We start from the raw sequence: 17,334 nt of genomic DNA, 5'->3' as shown, positions 1-17,334 counted from the left end.
TGTTAGACAGGTGCTGGCGTTATCCTGCCTGCCCCTGACTCAATGCCTTTGATTGTGAGTTTCCAATAAAAACATACCCTATTCTTGCACGGTGACATTAGCGGTGTCCGTCGTCTGTCACCATTAACCCCGGGCCAGGCTTCAGCAGCATGCAGTTGGAACACAATGGTATTGTGTTCAGTCATTCAGCAGACGCTTTTATACAAGTCACTGTGTTCTTCTTGTGGATACGTCAGGAGTAAGACATCTCACTGATCAACTGGATATTAGGTGATTTTCTTGTATTTATCACTGGTCAAACTTCACTAGGTATCAATAGAAAGTTGATGTAGATGTTGCCCCTTGAGGCAACTATAGGAGCGAGAGATTCTCACAAGTCTGCAGACAAGGTCATCTTTGTGAGCCGGGTGTTTGTTTCTTTTGCTTCCTATTCGTTTAAACCAATGATGATGCTGGAGGTAAATTTGGCAAACAAACAACTTTTTTTTTTTTTAAATACACCATTGAGACTGGCAACTGTAGCAATCTTCTGAACGATACACCCATTCAGCGAGAATTCATTATTTCAGTAGAATATCTCTAACAAAACAGAAAATAAGATGCAACTCCGCCCCCCCGCATCATATTTAGCTGTACCATGGAACAGAAAACAACCAGGGGATGGCCACAAGGTCATCGTTATGTGCAAGATCTTAATTTATTTGCAGCAATAAATGGGCAACCCCTTATCCTGCATAATCAAGAGTTACAAACCAAAAATATCGCAGAGCGATTCAGACACACGACTTCCAAGTTGGCAATAAAACAAAAACAGAAAACAAAACAACTGGCCAAGAAATCGATGCCACGAAGGCCATTGGTTGATAGTTCCTTAAACCAGATCTTCAAACTTGACAGCTTACTTTTTTTTTCTCATTTTAAAGTGTTTTGAAGGTCACTTAAGTCAAATAATTAAAATAAATCTTATGTTTATCAACATAATTAACATTTATATAATGTTAAATAATATAAAAGAACCCATTGACAAAAACAATTAATACATTTTGTGTGCATTACAAACAAAGTGCTTGAATATTTTTTTCTTCAAATAAATTAATTGACATCAAATTCAAAAAAGTGGTATAGCCCCTGCAACCATTTCTCATTTACAGGCATGTAACAGACATGGTTAGCCGTCAACCAATTAGAATCGGCCCTTGGAAGTGGTCAGTCAGAGCTGAGGCGTGGCTCACTGGCAGTTTGTCATTGAATGGGAGGTCATTTGCCTGAACACCAGTGTGGGTGAAGAGTCAACTGTTAAATAGAAAAGACACAATTGAAAATCATGCTTCAAATTATTCTTATATGACCCGTCCTACTGGCCCCAAAACCGCCTTTATTTGGTGTGGAAAGCTTTTGGAATTGGAACATCCATAAAAAAATGATTCTGTGTTACAGAATCAAGACATAATAAATCCAATAAAGACCTGAATTGAATGGCGTCAGTGAGGGACTTACTGTTCATGTAAGTCATGGTGGGGTCTGAAGTGATGTAGGACGAGTATTGCAGGTTATCCAGGGGTGGTGTCAGCTGACCAGAAGGAATCAGTGTCATGACCGTAGACGGACCCGGGTTTGGGTACACGTGTTTCTTTTGGCGGGCACGGCAGTTCTGGAACCACACCTGTAGTATGTGTAGGTGAAGGTACATATTACCGAGGAACTACCTGGTACCCACCACATATTTAGTGAACACTAGAGGCGTTGGCTTAGCATATTCCTTTGTGGAGAAACAGATTTATTAATTATCCAAATGGACATACAGTGAATTCTGCATACCTGTATAACCCTGCGGCTCAGCCCGGTTCTCTCGGCCAGGACCTGCAGCGTCTGGGCGTCTGGGTTGTTGTCGTTCGCAAACTGGCCCTGCATTATCTATAGAAAATACAGTAACCTCACCTTACAAAAGGGCCCCCATTTTACCGCAAGGTGCTTTGTTGATTAGCCATTAAAAAAATCAAACCCAACATGTGGGCGTGTCCAGCCAGATGTATTATGGACGGATCAGCCTATGGTACAGTCCACTAGGGTAAGCTGGTAGGCTGATCCGTCTGTCATGTATATGTTGGGTGTGATTTTATAATGGCTAATTAACATCACCACACCTGATGGTATAATACAGGCCTTTTAGCTCAAATATGCACTTCACTTCCATCGAGATTGCTCGGTTTTCCGTCTCAACGTGGCCATCTTAATAGGCAGTATACCTGTAGCTGGTCGGGAGTGAAGCTGGTCCTGGCTCTCTTGTTGGGCTTGGATTTTGAACTGCTGAAGTCTTGGTCTGAAGGCTCAGTTTCCTCCACTTGGACTTTGTCTGAGTGACAGAAAACAGACAGGCCAGCAGATTAAAGCACTGACCAAATGGGCCTACAGGGGGCCTGGGCACAGTGACTCAAATGGTTCCTCTTCCAGCTTTGATTGCCGGTGTCTCCCACTTCCCCCACCTTAAAGCGTCTCCACGTCCCATTGTTGATTTTATTTTAGTTAAAGTTTGTTTTTGTTGTAGCTACATATATTAACAAATACAATGAACTAATTTTAAAAGGAAATAAACAACATGTGAAGGTGTTATAGAAGTTGTTGTTTTTTACCACAATCAGCATGAGCTACAGAAAAGAGAAAATAGGAAAAAATAAAACATTCAAGATCTGACATCACAAAAACAGTGCTTCCAGAATTGGTCGTAAAAAGGTAGAGGGGGCGCCAATATAGAAACTCCCCACACAATGTTATGTACTTCATTGAAAACCACTTTGCGTTTTTATTTTTTACTGTTCGTGGCGCCCCCATGTGATTTGGTGCCCCCCACAAATATGGCGCCCCGGGCGGCTGCCTGGTTCGCCCGTGCCTAAAACCGCCACTGGGTCTACCAAAAGCGTTACCTCATGCATGTTATATAACTCATGCAATCCACAATCACACACATTATAATGCTGTCAGGTTAATTTCATGACTTTAAAAGCACCTACTGACTTCCTCTAACGAATTAACGAGTCAAAATGTTGAGATGGACGGTATTTCTTGTACCAGGGCAGTACTTAAGTGTCTTTTTCTTTCTTTTACTTCATGCCGACCCGCTTAGCACACGTTTCTCCATTTTCACTCTGAAATTGACTTTGACCAAGCACTACGACATTGACGTTCCGTCACGTTAAAAAAAATAAATAAATGTGATGTATTTATTTTGCAAATCAAAAACATTCAAATCATTTTATGACCAAAGAATGAATTTTGATTTTTTTCAAATAAAGAAATTTTATATATATATATATATATATATATATATATATATATATATATATATATATATATATATATATATATATATATATATATATATATATATATATATATATATATATATATATATATATATATATCAAGGGCCCCCCCCCCCCCCCAATGGCCAGGGCCGGGTTTATTGCATTGGGGAAATCTGGTGATATGGTCTTTCACTTCAGTGAATTCTTGCTCACACGCGACTGCATTGATAACCGTCCGGTCCACTCACTGCTTTCCTGCGTGCGCTTAATGTTCTCCATCATGATGTCGTAATGCGGACGGCAGAGCACGCGGTCTTCCACCAAGCCGAACTCCTCTCCGGTGGACAGCTGCCGCTTGCACGAGTGGCAGGAGAAGCACGCAATGTGGAAGGTCCGACCGCGTGCCTGGCGCACCCAGTCGTTTGAGTGCATGTTGCGGCCGCAGCGCGCGCAGCGCGTACCATACCTCCTGCAGAAGAGCATCATTGTTAAATCTTATTTTTACAAAATAGCGCAGTTAAAGAGTGACCAGTCAAATGCATTTAGGTCGTTTAATTCAATTAAACATTATTATTATTTATTACAAAACGTAGCAAATTATGTTTATTTTATTGTGATTTGTGATTTTTACTGTCTCAATTTGAGAGAAATATTGTATCCATTAAGCCAAATAACTCACTTTCTGATTCCATTTGTGATAATGCATTGCCTATCTTTTACTACCCATTTAGAGCTATAGTCCTTATTCGAGACGAGATCAAATGTCCAGTCAGAATCATTTCTCATTTTTTTTACATGATAAAAGGTCACATTATTTATTTTGAACATCGAAATGTCGATATATTAGAATAAAGCCAATAAAATACAAAAAAACGTCCCCTATTGAAATGTCTAGGCTATGCTTCCGTCTTTGAATGCCCTCGATCTTTATTTACCTGAAGTAGTCGAGTTTGCAGAAGATCTGCTTGTCTTTGATGTAGCAGCTTACGTGCCGTCCCAGCGCCGTCTGGCAGACGCTGCACGCGAGGCAGCGACCGTGCCAGCACAAATTGTTCACCTATGGACAACAACATCCATAAAGTCAATCTTTTTTTTTTTTTAAAAAAGGACGCCAATTAAATGGGTTCATATATCGCCACCGTTAAGAGTAAATCAGCTTTCAAAACTGCTTAAATGTGGAGTTCATTTTCCTTAGTTAGAGAGTTTGCTTTACAAAAAACGAATTAAAACATATTTTGGTTGTTGTTTGAATTGCCTATATAGGTCCGGGCTGACCTTCAGGAGGTATCTGTCCACGATCTCCAGGCCGCAGGAGGTGCACAGGGTGTCCGACTGCACGGAGCTCACGGTGGGTCGCGATGAGGAGGAGGAGATGAGGGAGGAAGGAGAATAAGGATCCTCCTCCTCAAAAAGATCATCAGGCCCGGAGGAGCCCTGGCAAAGGTCAGGTCAAGTGCAGGAGGTCATTTATGGCAATTTATTCTTTATAACGACATAGGCCTATTTTTACACGCGCGCGCACACACACACACACACAAACGCACACACACACACACACACAAACACACTTTCGCCTGGTCTCAGGACGTCCTAAGACTTACAAAGTCGTTGGTTTCCTCCTGAAGGTTCGGGAAGACGTCGGTCAGAAGCCGTTCTCCCTCCGACATGGCGACACGATCAGCCAGACGTCTAGAACCCAAACAAAGCCATGTCGTCAACCAGCGGATCCCTGACATGCGTCGTGTCGTCAGGGATCAGCTGTCGTCCGTTGAACCGACGTGCGATGACATTTCACTGTAGGCCTTATCCGACATTTTGACAGGTAAAGGTTATAGGCTATAGTTAGGCCTATATATAATAAAAAGAAAAGGCCAAATTAAATATTTCGTACGCTATTCTGCAGCCTATACCCCATGTACGAAGTTATACCAAACCGTTTTAGGTTTTTGGTGAAGACCTAAGCGTAAATTCTGAGATGTTTCAGATCGATAGAGAGGCGTCAAGAACGACAATTCAATTCGATAGACCTCAGCGAGGCCAAGGAAACTTCAGCTTTACTTACAAGTTCACTGACACCTGTCCTTTAATGTGGCAGCAGTTTTTGTGGTTTAATGTCTCCAGATATTCTATAACGCCGTTAGTATCATTTCACCCTCCCTACACGCGCTCACAGCTGCAGCTCGTTCGGACTGATTACTCAGAGCCACGCGCACACGGTCCTCGGTCGCACACGCTCACCTGTCATCGATCACAATCACCTGCCGTTGATCTTATAAATATGTCTTTATTTTGCAGTTCCGTTTTGACGTCATGGAGTTTGAGGGGCTTTTTTAAAACGGTTTGCAATAACGTATTGGGAATGTAATTGGTCTCTAAACGAATTTCAAGATGATACTGTTGGAGACCAATGATAGTTTGAATTAATATTATAGTCAACAATTTACAGGAATCAATCAACTCTATAACGTTGTCTTTAACGTTTTTTTTTCCTAGGTTTTTTCTATCTTTAAATAATTTGACCGCATTCGGGCCTATACTAAATGTGTTTAGCCTTGCATTAAAGTGGCCAAACAAATATGGATTAAATCACAAGAACGCTGGCAAAGGACACTTGGCTTCCTGTTGTCCTTTGTTCGGATTGCCAAATGTTTTTTTTGCATAAATACTTTAGCCTCATTACTCACCGCGCTGTGCAAACTGAACAGTCCTCATCAAGTCTCCTCTGGTCAATCCATAGCCTGCTCTCAACCCGAAGGCAAATAGTCCAAAAGTTGAAATCGTAGAAGGTGAATATAAAATGTTCTATGGGCAAAACCTCATCACAAGTGCTGGAGTCGCCTTTCCGTTTTATTTTGGTTTAATACCTCCAGGCCAAGTGCGCCTTCTTGTCTGCCCCTCCCACCCACCACTTCTTGAACCCTCCTCGATGTTATTTAAAGAGCTTAATGACTTAAGTCATTCTTTAAAATGATGTGGGTCCTAGGCATATACTGCCTAACGAACTTGTTTACTCTGTCCTTAAAGCCTAATGTTTTATACAATTAGAAGCCTAGGTACACCCTTGAAGCGTTTGTGAATTTGTGTGATGCTTTTTTTAATATTTATACATAGATATATATATATATATATATTTTTTTACGATTGATAGTTAAATTACAATTAAACACAACAAAAAGGCCTAGTCCTTTTTATGTCAGTCAAGGTGGGTGATTCGATGTTTCAGCATACATGAATTGTAGGTCTAGATAATTATTTGTATCCATTTCCATATACATTTTAAATAAATATGTTGTATATTCTATTTTTTTAAATATTTTCAATAGATATGATCGAAAAAAACTGTTTAATATTTGTTCTTATTCATTTCTAATTAGCATCTTGGATTCGGTTTACACAGCTTTATAGTATCACTATTATTAAACCTTATGGGGGAGAGTTATTGGACTGAGGAACAACGAGATGGACATGGTTTAGGAGTTGGGAGCTCTCCCAAGAGTAGGTTCTCAAAAGGAAATTAATAAAAGTAAGCTGAAAAAGAAAAATGTCTTTAGGATTGATTTGATCGTTTTTTTCATAATATTGCCTCCCCTTAGTATTAACATTTGTATACAATTTTAAATAATGCATATAATATATTGCTATTCCAGTCTGTAAAATATAGTTCTATCTGCGTAACAAATTTGTTTCTTCTATTCTTGGATTTCAAGACAGACAAATTTACATGATCTATACAAGACTCACAAAACGTTTTAGATGTGAATGTAACGATTAGAGCCAAGTAACAATAAAAGTTAAGTATACCAAATTAATTGTACACATGTTTTTCTTACATTTGTTACACTGACTGGTTTCTTGTCATATTTGGTTAAATTCTTTTTACATCCCTACAGGCCTGGCTGCAAGCCCGTCCAACCATTTCATTCACCATGACCAATGATAAAATAATTGGATTGCCTACATGTCTGTCTGTATACCTGGTTACCTGCCTGTGCACTCATTGCGCATGACCAGAGTTTTCCACAAAGCAAGACAAACCCATTGCTAAAGCAAGCAAGTGATGTGCTTTAGGGGAGTGGATTTGGAGGGATCACTGAAGGGAGGGGTGATTTTTTTGGGGGGTTGGATACACTCAAAATCGAGTTTACTCTGGCTGGTTTCTTCAAGTTGCCTATTGTAGCTTTAAGGGTGATGGCACGCACTTTTCTCAAGGAAATACATAGTGAATAATTAAAATGAATCATAATCTTTGCCATTTTTCTTGTCAAAACTCCCAGTGGTACACTTCAGATCTGCTTCTTTCCAAAAACCCGCTATGGCAGACCTAACTAACCGATTACAGAACCTTAATCCAGTCCTCTTGTGAGAGTTTAACCATTTAAAGGTCCCCTATTATATCACCAGGTGTGAGTGGGATTAACCAATAGACAACACTTACACTTGAGACTGCAGCGTCTACCACATTCAAACCAAACTGCAGGGTTGCCAGGGTAGGGGCACAATGGCCTACAGTGGGAGGTGCTACAGCTGAGACAGACAAAAGGGCCAGCCAATCAGCTGTTCTCTCTTCAACAGGTGAATAACCTACACTTATTCAGCCACTAGAAGAGATTAAAATGGTTATCCATAATTTCAGCAACTTCAAGATGTCTGAGTGCGTGCTCTGGAGAGGACTTGTATCAGTTGGCACCTGCTCATTCAGTCACCTGACAATTTTATTGAATGCTGTTCATTATGAAGATTAATCACCCGTTTGCATGATTGGATTGGTTGATTAGATGTATATAGGATGTTGAAAAAAATATGAATAAATATGAGGTGAGAGATCTTTTAATTGATTAGTTGAGGCAAAAACCTTACAAGGATTATATTGCTTGTGACTGTTAGTGTTTTTTAACTGCATTAATGGAAACATTGTGATCGGACATAACACATAAAACTATATTTTTCAAGCTGTTTTCTGATCTGGCTATCTACCAATCAAATATTGCATCTCTCGTGAGTTTACTTGCCGCCTTCAAAGCAGCTCGGCGGTTCGGAAGCTCTTACGTGTCTTTACTTAAACCTTTCCTTCTTCCGAAATAAGAGTGTTCAGGGAATGTTCGTAGGCTATGACATAAAACCGGAAAAACAAATCGTTCGTGAGACTAGACTTCATAACAAGTATGGATGCCCGCAGGGACCTCTTTGCGCTTCTTAGCTGATTCAGATGAATCAGTTATTAGAACTGCTTGCGATGGTTGAACATTAGGGAGAATTTATCAGTTGATGCTTATAATTGTAAGTTATATTGTATCGTAATGCAAATGTTAGAATGGGTGTTAGGTTCACCCCTAGTGCTTGCTGCAAGTTCACTTTAGTCTATCAATGAAATGGGCAGCCATTGCTGTGACGTCAACTCGGAGGCTCGGGTTGCTCTTCTTCCGCACAAAGTTCCGAGGGAAATCTCAGACTTAACAGAGTGTCCAAGGAGATTTCCTCCGATCTTAAGGTCCCAACCTCCGAAATTCCCGGAAACTCCGACTGTTTTGAAGGGGTCATCCCTATGTTCCCCAGGTCCTATGTTCCCCGGTTGCGAAGGGGTAGAGTCAGGTTTAGGGTTATGGTTAGGGTTAGGGTGAGGAGAGCCATTCTAACCAATCACAGGCGAATCAGAGGTGAAAAAGCCGGTACTTGCCCCTACCATCCTACGAAAAAAAGATTCGCTCTCCGGATCCTATGTTCCCCGGTCACATAAAAAGCGGGGAAAATAGGACCCGGGGAACATAGGACCCAGGGAACATAGGTACGCTCCCGTTTTGAAGGCACCAACTGTCTCGTATGATGTCATGTTTTGTGAGCGCTGGCCATGTTTGTCAATGGGCTTGGTTTCCTGTCCTAACCAAAACCGGCACAACATCCCAAAACATCAAGAATCCAGTTTTCTTAGTCACGGAATCCTTTGGCATATCTCTCTGTCTATTTACTCTATTTACTTTATTATATTGTCTGTTTTGCGTGTTAATGCGTGTGCACGTACATCAAAGCGCATCAAAGCATGTATATTGACAAGATGACTCAGGTGTGTGTGTGTGTGTGTGTGTGTTGCTTTGTGTGTGTCTATGTGTGTGTGTGTGTGGGTGTATGTGTGTGTTGCTATGTGTGTGTCTGTGTGTATGTGTGTGTGTGTGTACGCATGTATGTGTGTGTGTGTGTGTGTGTGTGTCTATTTGTTGGTACATGGGCCTCCTAACAGCTTCAGACTGCACATACCTAGGACGGATACAGAGGGAAGAGGGAAGATGCTATGACGCTTGCCCAGGAAAGATAGCCAGGACAGATAGCTAAGCCACATATCTAGAATGAATAGCTAGGACACAAAGCTGGGACTGATAGCTTTAGGAGACAATTAATTGAATAATCTATGTTTTAGTCATTTGTCCATTAAAGTCTATAGTAGAGAATGCATATATGCTTTGGTCATACGTCGTCGTCTTGGCTTCCCTTTCACACAAAGCCTTGGCCCCCGATCACCCTGACCCAAATAAGGAGAAGGGGGCAGAGGAGGGGTGGAATCAGAGAAGGGCCACATCTGGTCTGAATCGGGCCATGGACCAATGACAGACGAGCTCTGCTTCACTTGGCAACGCAAGGGATGTCCTGGATGCTGAAGTTTACAGTGATACGACAGGATATGACATCAGAAGGCTAGGGTTTCGTGTAATTTAGAAATGGTCAGTATTGTCATTAGAAGACTTCTAGTGCAGTACCGACTAGTCTGTGTGATGCTGCACTAGAAGTTAATTGCACATTACATTGCATAATGTAAATCCTGAAAAAGTACTTCCATCTTCACTGATGGAGTTAATCCATGGCTCTTTTTAATAGAAATTACAAATTGCGTACGCTGCAAACATCAGTAGTGGTTAGGGTGTGGTACTCCCAGCTGGAAGCAACTGGGTTTGAACCCCAATGTCCCCAGTGCGCTTCAGTGGGCCTGTTTCTCGTAGAGCAAGATAACATACCGTGACCTGCTCCTGTAAGACCCTTTTGATTAAAGTTTCTGCTAAATGACTAAATGGTCAATAGTAATATTCCAGGGTCGCATTACATGTGTCTTGTTGCAGGAGGATCACTCTATGAAGGTCATGCATCTCACAATGCATTGAAACTGCTCTCTAAATTTCCAATACATTTGATAGATAATTGAAATAATAATATATAATTGAATGCCCATAAAGTTTAATTTAAATTTTCAAAATATTTGTTATATTTATTTTTTTAAGTTTAAGCCATTATGATTTTATGTTTATGCATCCCTGTATATAATTCTAATTTTACTTAATATGAATTGATCATTTTTCTTGAGCGTTATGTTTTCCCTCTCTGTTTTGCTTGCCACAAGCCTGTTGTAGTTTTGTGAGGTTCCATTAATTATCCGCTATGGGTTTTATGCTTTGGTTACAGTCAGTATGGAGTTTCAAACCCCCAACCCTCAAGTGTGCTTAAACCAACCCCTCCCATCTCCTCAGGAGGCTAGCTAGCGTGCTAGCCTTCATCCCAGATTTACATTTTCTGTCAAAAGCCCAGAGATCTTGCTAGTGCTTTTGTTACAAAACAGACCAAACCTTAACTACGGGCTCTTTGAAATGTGGCACTGAAATATTCGAGCATGAATAATGGATACGGGTCTTTCATGTGCGCAGCAAGATGACTAAAGACCGCTGTAATGTAATATTTCCACAAAGGTTCTGTCTACTTTTTTAAGTGGACCCAACAAGCTTTCTGGTATTTATTGTATCGGAATGCAAGAAATGATCCCCTTGTGATGAAAGCTCATTAGAAGAAACATAGGACAGAACGTTTTGTTTGTGTGTGTTTGTGTGTGTGTGTGTGGGGGGGGGGGAGATTGTGGTCAAAGAATGGAAAAATGTGATCCAAGTTGGCTGACTGTTTGTTTGCCAACCAGTCAAACATGAAATATGTATGTATCACACTTTTTTCTTGTTACTAACAAAACAGAATGGTGTGCTGTGCTCCACAGATCTGCAGCTCTGTCTTGTGATAAAGCAAGTTTAAAAGTATAAAGATTTGCTACACTTTAAAAGTATAGAGCTGGGAAAGCCATTTGGTAAAGTTTAGAAGTAAACTGAAGTAAACCTGTAAACGCTTCAAATTTTAACCAAGAAAATTTTCTATCATACAGAGACAGGTCATTAAGGAGCAGGTAGGGGTTGGAGAGTACAGAGACAGGTTATTAAGAGCAGGTAGGGGTTAGACAGTACAGAGACAGGTTATTAAGAGCAGGTAGGGGTTAGACAGTCCAGAGACAGGTTATTAAGAGCAGGTAGGGGTTAGACAGTCCAGAGACAGGTTATTAAGAGCAGGTAGGGGTCAGACAGTACAGACACAGGTGTCTAAGGAGTAGGTAGGGGTTAGACAGTACAGACACAGGTGTCTAAGGAGTAGGTAGGGGTAAAACAGTGAAAACAGAGACAGGTTCTTGGAGCAGGTATGGGACAGTAAACCAAGATTCAAGATGGTTTTATTGTCATATGCAATTACAGAGAAGTCGCTGGCAATGAAATTCTTTAGTCTTGGGCTCCTCCAACAGTGCTGTATAAGAGAAAGTAAAAGTATAAGAGAAACACAAGTAGGAACGCTGAGACCTGGTAGGGGTTCAATAGGCAGTGAATACTGAATAGTGTTACTTTATATTACTTAAAATTACTTAACATTAAGTTAATGTTGCGTTATCTATTTTCACCATTAATGTTATTAGTTTGTCCCCAACCCCGGATGAAGCTCCGACCCTGGGTCTGCCAGGGACCACTTTGTTATGAAGGGAACTCAGAGTCCTTTGAGTCCGTGCTGTTATAAGATAACTTTCATCGCTCTGCCAGTGACGCACTACCCAGCTACTGTTCTTTATCTACTCATATCTTGACCTTAACAAACAGTACCCCAAAATTGAAGGAAAACTAAGGGCAGCTTCCAAACTATTTTTTTTATCTTCTTTCTTTCTTTCTTTCTTTCTTTCTTTCTCTATCGCACTCTTTATCTCTCATTGTCTCCCTGTCACCTTTTCTCAGTCTCTCTCCCCCCGTCTGTCTCTTTCTTCTTCCCTCTCTCTCGCCAGTTTCCTTCCTGTCTATTCATTCTCCATCCCTCGCTTTCGGTTTCTCTTCCTATTTCCCTGTCGCCTTACTTCTTCATCTCTCATTTCATCTCCCTCTCTCCCTCCCCTCCCTCTCCTCCTCCTCCTCGCCCATATCGCTCCTGCTATCTCTCCCTCCCGTTTTCTTTGACGTGTCTCCCTGTTTCCTGTCCTTTGTGTAACGTTCATTTCGGTCACATCTTGTTTTCCTCGTTCTATCCTGTTTTAAGTCACAGCCCGCCCACTCCGGCGTGTCCGAGTCACGCTATTGGAGGAAACGCTTGAATAGCGCATGCTGAGTGACAGGTTATTCTGGGCTGTCGCACGTGGTGAACAAAGCGAGGTAATGGAGGTAAACGTCCGGTTGGCCACCGTTTGGGCGCTACATCAACACAGAGCGCCGGGTATTTTATAGTGAATTAGCAATATGCGGTCATGGTCATAGTAACTGGACCTTGGAATTATGTTTTTTTTTTAGGGTAATCCCTTTATTGTGTTATCCAATCTTCAAGCATTCACATTTCTTTATTAGTAAACTGTACTAGTGCACACTGCTCCAATTGAGTGGTAAATACCGGTAGGCTGTGTGTGTGTGTGTGTGTATGTGTGTGTGTGCGTGTGGGCATGGGTGTGTGTGTGTGTGTGTGTGTGTGTGCATGTATTTAAGCATTTAAAATACACTTGTAATACACTTGTAGCAACTCAACAATCAATTGTTCTAAATGGTTACACAACCGAGATCTAAACCTGCATTCTAGGCTGGAAAAGCAAAATATCTTCCGATAGTCCCTGGATAATTGTGGAAATGATTGCTATTAATTTCTCACGTTCTCAAATTTCTCTTCATAACAAACACAAGATGAGATTAAGCATTTCTGCAATTTAGGGTTCATGAATTATTGCGTGATCCCTGAACTTCATACAAAATGCTCTGTGTTCTGTGTTAAACTTTAACATAGGTAGGTTAAGTCTATACCTATGACTTGACAGCTATTTTTATATAGTATCTATATATTGGTGCTAATGATAGTTTTATGAAAATATTATTAAATGATCATAAAACAACCAATCACTGTATAACAAATAGAAAACTTAATTATATCTATTTTACACCTCAGAATGCCATCTGCACCTGTGGTGGTCTGGAATTTACCCCCCCCCCCCCCCCCCTTTCACACACACACACACACACACACACACACACACACTTACACACACAAACGCACACACACACACACACATGCACACACACACAATCACATTTAAATACACATACACACACCGGCACACCTGCTCACACACACAATAGACACATACACACACACACGCATTGACATGCATACACACACGTACACGCATGCGCGCACACACACACACACACACGCACACACACAAACATCACACTCCCCCAGAGGAAGTGTATGGGGGTCTGGTCTGTCTGGCAGAGTGGCAGTCGATTCCCTGGCCGAGTGTAATTTATTCACATCATCTGCCAACACAAACCAAAAGCAGCTCTTTGGCAGTGCAGGCAGTCTGAATGTTACATGAGACCCACTCCATAGGGGAGTGAGGGAGAGGTTCTCAAGACGTACTCACTCTATAGTTCAGGATGTTCAGTGACGTGTCTCAGTGAGTTTGAGTCCCAGTGTCGGATGTAAAACAGAGGGCGGTTATCAGGGGGGGGTTCTGGAGTGTAGCCGGCTGATGGCTCGATCACTTCCATATATCGAGATGAGTCACGGTCGCACACTCTTCCTCAAAGTAACACACTCACCACACACCTGTGTGCCCACTTCCATTCAGCCTCCTTTCCTGGTTGTCTGGGTGCTTGTGGTTGTGGGTTTGTGTGTGTGGAAGTGTGTGTGTATGTGTGTATGTGTGTGTGGAAGTGTGTTTGTTTGTGTGTGTGTGTGTGTTTGTTTGTAAATGTGTGTGTGTGTGCGTGTGTGTTTGTGTTTGTGTGTGTTTGTGTGTGTGTGCCTGTGTCTGTGTGTTTGTGGGTGTGTGTGTGTGGCTCTAAATATAATTATGTAATGCTAAACCATGCATTATGTCACTTCTGCTGAAGCCATACCTTCACTTATATACACAACTTCACTTTTTAATTCCCAGACAATATTAATTAATATTAACATTGACATTAATATACGTTTTACTATTTTTTACTTTATGTTGATATCCAGTTAAGTGGTGCAATTTATACAGTAGCTAGTATAGTCTGTTCTTCTGAATACTGAGGATTGAATGGAGCCTGTTGACCCAAACAGACACACACACACACAACACACACACACACACACACACACACACACACACACACACACACACACACATATTTCTAGTCGACTAATGGATGTATATTTTGTGTAGGGCGGTGAATGTACGTTGCGTATCTGTCATCAAATACACAAAAACAAACAAAACAAACATCACTTCCTGTGTCTTTGTTTTTCTTCCAATGAGTCAATGAAGGCAATGTAGTCAATGGCGTACACACACACACACACACACACACACACACACACAAATGCAGAAACACACACACACACACACGTGTACACATGTATCTTTCAGATCTGTTGGTGGACAATAGAAAGAGCTCTCTGAGTGTGTGCTTTTGTTGATACAACTCTCTGTCTCTGTTCTCTCTTACCCCCTCTCTCCCCCTTTCCCTCTCTCTCTTTCTCTATCCAAATGCATATAACGCTGCCTCCCTTCTCTGTATATTCAAACTTCATATATATATTTATATATAATACATCTATATATATACATTTTGTGAACAAAATAAATCAGCAGTTGACTGCATATCACAAGCACCTGAGGATCAAAAGGCTGTGCACAGGGACACAGGGACTTGGATATTTTTCTGAAATGTGTAATTCAGAGAGGAATTCAGTCAATTGTTAATATAACAATTTTTATGTTAACAAAGTTGCAATACTTTTTCCCTAACTAAGACTTTTACTATCGTGTGAGAAGGAAGGATGTTGCATGACGGAAGACAAATAAACATTAATATACGTCATTAGTTTATGTTTCACCTTCTACCTTGACGTATTTGCAGGTGAGTCTAATTAAAGACTGGGTTGCCTTCAGGTAATCGATCTACTTCCAACCTCAGCTAACCCACCACTTTGTAGCTGTAGCCTCAAACAGGAAAGCTATGGGTCTCGAGAACATGGAGGATGATGTTCACAGAATGATTAATGTCGCACTGATTTGCACTGACCGCTAGGAGCTGCTAGTGCTCCGTATCTTTGATCTATCCAGCCTGTGGACTGAAACAATGGCGCTCTCTAACGGACAAACGTCGTTGTTTTTCGCTCAGCGTAACCGCAAAGCGATCTGATCTGTTTCATTTCTACCTGCTCAGTGCATTATAGCCACAGCAGCAGCCATTATATCACTACTGTGTGAGTCAGTCCTATTTCTCTCTTGTTTATTGTCAAGCTTGCATTTTCCCTATAGATCTCTCTCTATCCATACCATTTACCTGGTCCACCACTCTCCCACTCCATCACCATATGTTACCAATGCAAAGAAACATTCTGCAATTATTCTTGCGCCTTAACACCATATCAACCCAGACGACCCCCGTCAGCTTTTTGTGTGTGTGTTGAGGATTGTCTGGGTTGTGTGTGTGTGTGTGTGTGTGTGTGTGTGTGTGTGTGTGTGTGTGTGTGTGTGTGTGTGTGTGTGTGTGTGTATGTGTGTGTGTGTGTGTGTGTGTGTGTGTGTGTGTGTGTGTGTGAAACTAATTTCTTGATGCCAGTGTGTTAGTGTGTCAATCTCCTGGTAATCCCCCCAACCCCTACACCAGGGGGGTCTTCTTCCCCTATCTAGGTCATTTGATGGTGGTAGCAGTTAATGCTACATATGGTCTATTAAGGGGTGTTGCTTATTTCGGCTTTGTTGTACCCATTAGCTAAATGTCCACGCATCTTTATTTCGGTGTGTTGGCCTTCTGTATACATAAAAGCAGCAGCACAACGTATGCGTTTCTATCAGCAGCCTCTAGTGGCTTGAGTTGGAGCTACAGTGATAGCTATAGCATTTTCAACTGTCGCCTGAGATTTTCCCACGGTAGGGGGAAGGGCAAAAGTGGACCACATTTAAAACGACGATAGAGAGAAATTCGCGGGATGGATTGATTTGTAGGTGGGTGCATTTTATTTTTACTATTTTTTGTACTTCAGATATGTTTTGAGTATAATGGAGAAAATAGCTGCAGAAGAAAAGTTAGGTAGAGAAGTTTCAAGGCATCCAAAAATGGAGCTGGAAACATGGGGCAACATGGATGATGAAGCTGGAGTCCCCGGCTATCTGAAGGACAAACAAAGTTCCTACCTGTGACAGAAACACACACACACACGCGCGCGCGCACACACACACACACACACACACACACACACACACACACACACACACACACACACACTCACACTCACACTCACACAGACACCCCTATGGGAGTCCCGTTTAGGCATTATACAATCAAGATGGCTGCCACAGATAACTCACACGTTTTGTTGCCCTGATTGGTTTTAGGCCTAAACAATTGCTTTCAGACAAATTGTGGTTGTATCCCGTTGATAATGCCCACTGGAAATCAAAAATGAACTGAGAGGTTCCAAACTCAAAAGCATTTGATAATTGATTGATATTGGGGATTTAACCCAAACTTTGGGTTGGAAGTCAAACACCCAGACTTTCCTGTCCTCCTGCTTCATTTAGAAATGTGACATATCATGTATATATTATTGAAGCATAAGATTACACTTTATGCACACAACTTTCTATGCTACAATACCCTTCTTCATTAAAGCGATGAACAGAACGAGGCGGAGAATGGCATAGGAGGACTAGAACATCCTGGGGTACAGGGGGGTTGGGATA

At 41.4% G+C, this 17,334-nt stretch overlaps 1 protein-coding gene across 3 annotated transcripts; it reads right to left on the bottom strand.

Moving 5' to 3' along the window:
- Window positions 1-68: 68 nt before the first annotated feature.
- Window positions 69-6,115, bottom strand: LOC307086168 (LIM/homeobox protein Lhx8-like). 3 transcript variants are annotated; one of them, XM_079751282.1, is made up of 9 exons: window positions 5,987-6,115; window positions 4,904-4,991; window positions 4,578-4,736; window positions 4,238-4,359; window positions 3,551-3,771; window positions 2,247-2,353; window positions 1,819-1,914; window positions 1,498-1,663; window positions 69-1,293 (listed from the first exon to the last, which is right to left on the bottom strand). In XM_079751282.1, exons 2-9 carry the CDS (start codon window positions 4,967-4,969, stop codon window positions 1,229-1,231), a joined length of 1,002 nt encoding a protein of 333 aa, XP_079607408.1. In that variant the 5' UTR covers window positions 4,970-4,991; window positions 5,987-6,115; the 3' UTR covers window positions 69-1,228. The 3 variants fall into 3 exon arrangements, with proteins under 3 accessions (XP_079607408.1, XP_079607406.1, XP_079607407.1); XM_079751280.1 differs by having other exon boundaries at window positions 69-1,663; XM_079751281.1 differs by lacking the exon at window positions 5,987-6,115 and adding an exon at window positions 5,365-5,460 and having other exon boundaries at window positions 69-1,663.
- Between the last annotated feature and the right edge of the window lie 11,219 nt (window positions 6,116-17,334).

The sequence above is a fragment of the Pollachius pollachius genome (assembly GCF_949987615.1).
Source record: "Pollachius pollachius genome assembly, chromosome: 14".
Lineage (NCBI taxonomy): Eukaryota > Metazoa > Chordata > Actinopteri > Gadiformes > Gadidae > Pollachius > Pollachius pollachius.
This window is presented reverse-complemented; position numbering and strand designations above follow the sequence as displayed.

Bases quoted from the DNA above. Each gene is read 5' to 3' on its own strand.
- LOC307086168 (XM_079751280.1), bottom strand. From the start codon at position 4,969: ATGTCGGAGGGAGAACGGCTTCTGACCGACGTCTTCCCGAACCTTCAG. The intron at 4,737-4,903 runs GTAAGTCTTAGG...GACCTTTGCCAG, and splicing joins AGGAGGAAACCAACGACTTT to GGCTCCTCCGGGCCTGATGA. The intron at 2,354-3,550 runs GTGAGTGGACCG...TCTGTCACTCAG, and splicing joins TAAGCGCACGCAGGAAAGCA to ACAAAGTCCAAGTGGAGGAA.